Below are 3,023 nucleotides of genomic sequence, written 5' to 3'. Positions count from 1 at the left end.
TTCATGGCTCAATCACAGTGTGTGTGTTAGAAGGCGTGTGGACTTGTACTTTCCTGCCACTGTACTAACGCTCTGCTAACCGCTGCATCCACCAGTGGCGGAGCCGAGGAGATGGGGGTTCAAACCCCTCCTCACTCCGAAATTTTTCAATTTTGCTTGCGTATATATACGTGCACACACGCTAACGCAAGTACAAGCATATTTTTATTTATTTATTTAACAATACTGTCAATCCCGTCAGGCATTTTTACAGGAGTGGGTTGGAAAGTGTCAACAAACATTCTATATTCACATATTTATACAATTGTACGGGTACAAAAAACATGGTATAAAATGATAACAATTATGGACCTACATTATTAACGAGGCACATGTCTCAGTCACATGTGCACACACTGAAAAAAAAACACAAAAAAGAATTTTTCTACATTAAAGCTATGTGGGATAACATAGCTTTAATGTTTCCGCACTGAGGGTTCTACAACTACTGCCCTTGAATCGAGGCACACACACAGTTTTCTTGCTTCTTTCGGGCGAGAGTGTTCTTATCGCCGGCGCCCGTGTTTGGAGGCATCACCGCGATGCGCAGGCGCAGAAGCAGCGCCAACCCGTTTCGCCACCCCCCCCCCCCCCCACAGATAGGAGCGTTCAGGGGTGAAGACGTTTGGGGACCCGCACCTGGCGTCCAAGGCGGGTGGTGTAGGGTGCGAGCCTAGGCGTTGCGGGCTGTTGTCGGCGAATTACGGGAGGCGTGCGGGGGTTGCTATTCTCCTGGGAAAGGATGTATGATGGCTGTAGGCGGTCGATGGTTTCGAAACGCGTACATCCTTTCCACTGTTTTGCAGGGTGAATGTTTTGTCGTCGCGACAGATGACTTTGTAAGGTCCGGAGTAAGGCGGCTGGAAAGATGCGCGTACAGTGTCGTCGCGGAGGAAGGCATGCGAGCATGTTGCCAGGTCCTTAAACACGAACGGGGTCGGCTTTGTGTGGCGAGCCGCTGGTGAGGGGCGCAGCACGCCCATTGTGCGATGGAGTCGAGCGACGAAGTCTGCAGGGTCCGAGCTGGTTACATCAGAGGTCGGAGCGGAGATGAGTTCTCCAGGTAGGCGAAGCGGCTCCCCGTAGACGTGTTCCGCGGGCGTGGCTTGAATGTCTGGCTTGAAAGTTGCGCGCAGACCGAGAGCGACGGCGGGGAGAGCTTCGAGCCAGGATGAGTGAGGGTGGCACATGATGGCTGCCTTGAACTGCCGGTGAAACCGTTCAATCATCCCGTTGGCGCAAGAGTGGTAGCTAGTTATCCGTGAACGCTCGAACCCGGTGGAGAGCCCGAGGAGCCTGAAGAGTTGAGATTCGAATTGCCTTCCTTGATCAGTGGTGACTCGACGAGGAGTGCCGAAGCGTGAAACCCAGCCGGAGAAGAAGGCTGATGCCACGTCTTCTGCGGTGATCCTTTCGAGCGGCCACACCTCGGGCCAACGAGTGTAACGATCGATGTCGGTGAGGCAATAGCGGTAAGGGCCGGCTGGTGGGAGGGGGCCAATGATGTCGATGTGGACGTGCTGGAACTGTTCCGTCGGGAGGGGGAATTCTCCGAGTGGCGACGTGACTTGCCGGGTAATTTTGGTGCGCTGGCATGAATGCATGTGCGTACCCAGGTGCGGCAGTCCCGTTGCATTGAGGGCCACGCGTACCGGTCAGTCACGAGGCGTGTAGAAGCTCGGATGCCGGGATTACTGAGTTGTGTAACTGGTTGAAGAGGCTTTGGCGATGCAAAGAAGGGACGTAAGGTCTCACTCGTCCTGTTTATATGTTACAGTAGAGAGCGTCTGTTGAACCAGGGATGGTAACTTTTTGAAGTTGAAGGGAAGAGCCATTCTCGTGGAGCTGCTGGAGTTCGGTGTCCGTTTTCTCAGCTTCGGTGAGGGCGTCGGTTGTAACGGTTGATAGCTCGACAGCCGAAACGCGAGAGATTGCGTCGGTGACCACGTTTTCCTTTCGGCTGATGTTGTGGATATCTGTGGTGAATTGAGCGATGAAGGACAGCTGGTTCTGCTGAACCGATGGAAGTTTTTCGCGGCGTTGGGAGAAGGCGTAAGTGATAGGTTTATGGTCGGTGTATATGGTGCAGTGCTGTGCCTCGAGGATGTGGCGAAAGTGTTGGACTGCTTCGTAGATGGCAAGGAGCTCTCTGTAGTAGGCTGGCCAGGTCGTCTGCGCAGGGGGCGAGGTTGCATCGCCAGATGTGGGATAACATAGCTTTAATGTTTCCGCACTGAGGGTTCTACAACGACTGCCCATGAATCGGGGCACACACACACAGTTTTCTTGCTTCTTTCGGACGAGAGTGTTCTTATCGCCAGTGCCGTGTTTGCAGGCATCGCCACGGCGCGCAGGTGCAGAAGCGGCGCCGACCCGTTTCGCCACACATACATGAAGTATGGTTAAGCACCCCCCCCCCCCCCCCGAGAAAAATTTGTGACTACACCCCTGTTGCGTCGCGCGCAGCGTCACAAGAACCCCCCTTGCCATTTCCCTGCTCCGTGATAACGCCTGAGTTGCCCTGTCAGCCTTTTAGACTTCACCAGTGATAATTCGAACGCTTCTCATCACTCTTGCAACCAAAAGATAGATAATTGTTGTCATCTATCACGCGCTAAGCAGAGACTTTGCCATGGCCATCTGCATCCACTACCAAAGTTGCCTCTCACTTCACACCACATCACTCTACAGCATAGTACAATGCGCAAGCCGATCATTGACCGAAGGACGTGCATTTTCGTCTGAAGACGTCAAGCAATTCTAGAGACATGCAAGGTCTTTCACACTTCTTGTTACATCCATGAAACTAATGGTTGAACAGAAATATCCAATCAAACATCAGGTGATAAACTGACAATGTACGCCCCTACCGGTTACTAAGATTGGGACTGTGTGATTCTTTTCACGACGTATACGCCCAAAACACTGCTACGCACACAATGACAATAGACATCTCTCCTGCCTTTTACCTATCAAGGACTCGA

General features: G+C 52.5%; 1 protein-coding gene across 1 annotated transcript; it reads right to left on the bottom strand.

Moving 5' to 3' along the window:
• Positions 1-740: 740 nt before the first annotated feature.
• Positions 741-1,643, bottom strand: LOC119162038 (uncharacterized). Its single transcript, XM_037414522.2, has one exon. The coding sequence runs from the start codon at positions 1,641-1,643 to the stop codon at positions 741-743; it is 903 nt and encodes a 300-aa protein (XP_037270419.2).
• Positions 1,644-3,023: the final 1,380 nt, after the last annotated feature.

Source organism: Rhipicephalus microplus, chromosome X (genome assembly GCF_043290135.1).
Source record: "Rhipicephalus microplus isolate Deutch F79 chromosome X, USDA_Rmic, whole genome shotgun sequence".
Lineage (NCBI taxonomy): Eukaryota > Metazoa > Arthropoda > Arachnida > Ixodida > Ixodidae > Rhipicephalus > Rhipicephalus microplus.
The sequence above is the reverse complement of the archived record's forward strand: the minus strand, read 5'-3'. Positions and strand labels throughout refer to the sequence as shown.

Coding starts and splice junctions, on each gene's coding strand:
- LOC119162038 (XM_037414522.2), bottom strand. CDS start 1,643: ATGCATTCATGCCAGCGCACCAAAATTACCCGGCAAGTCACGTCGCCA.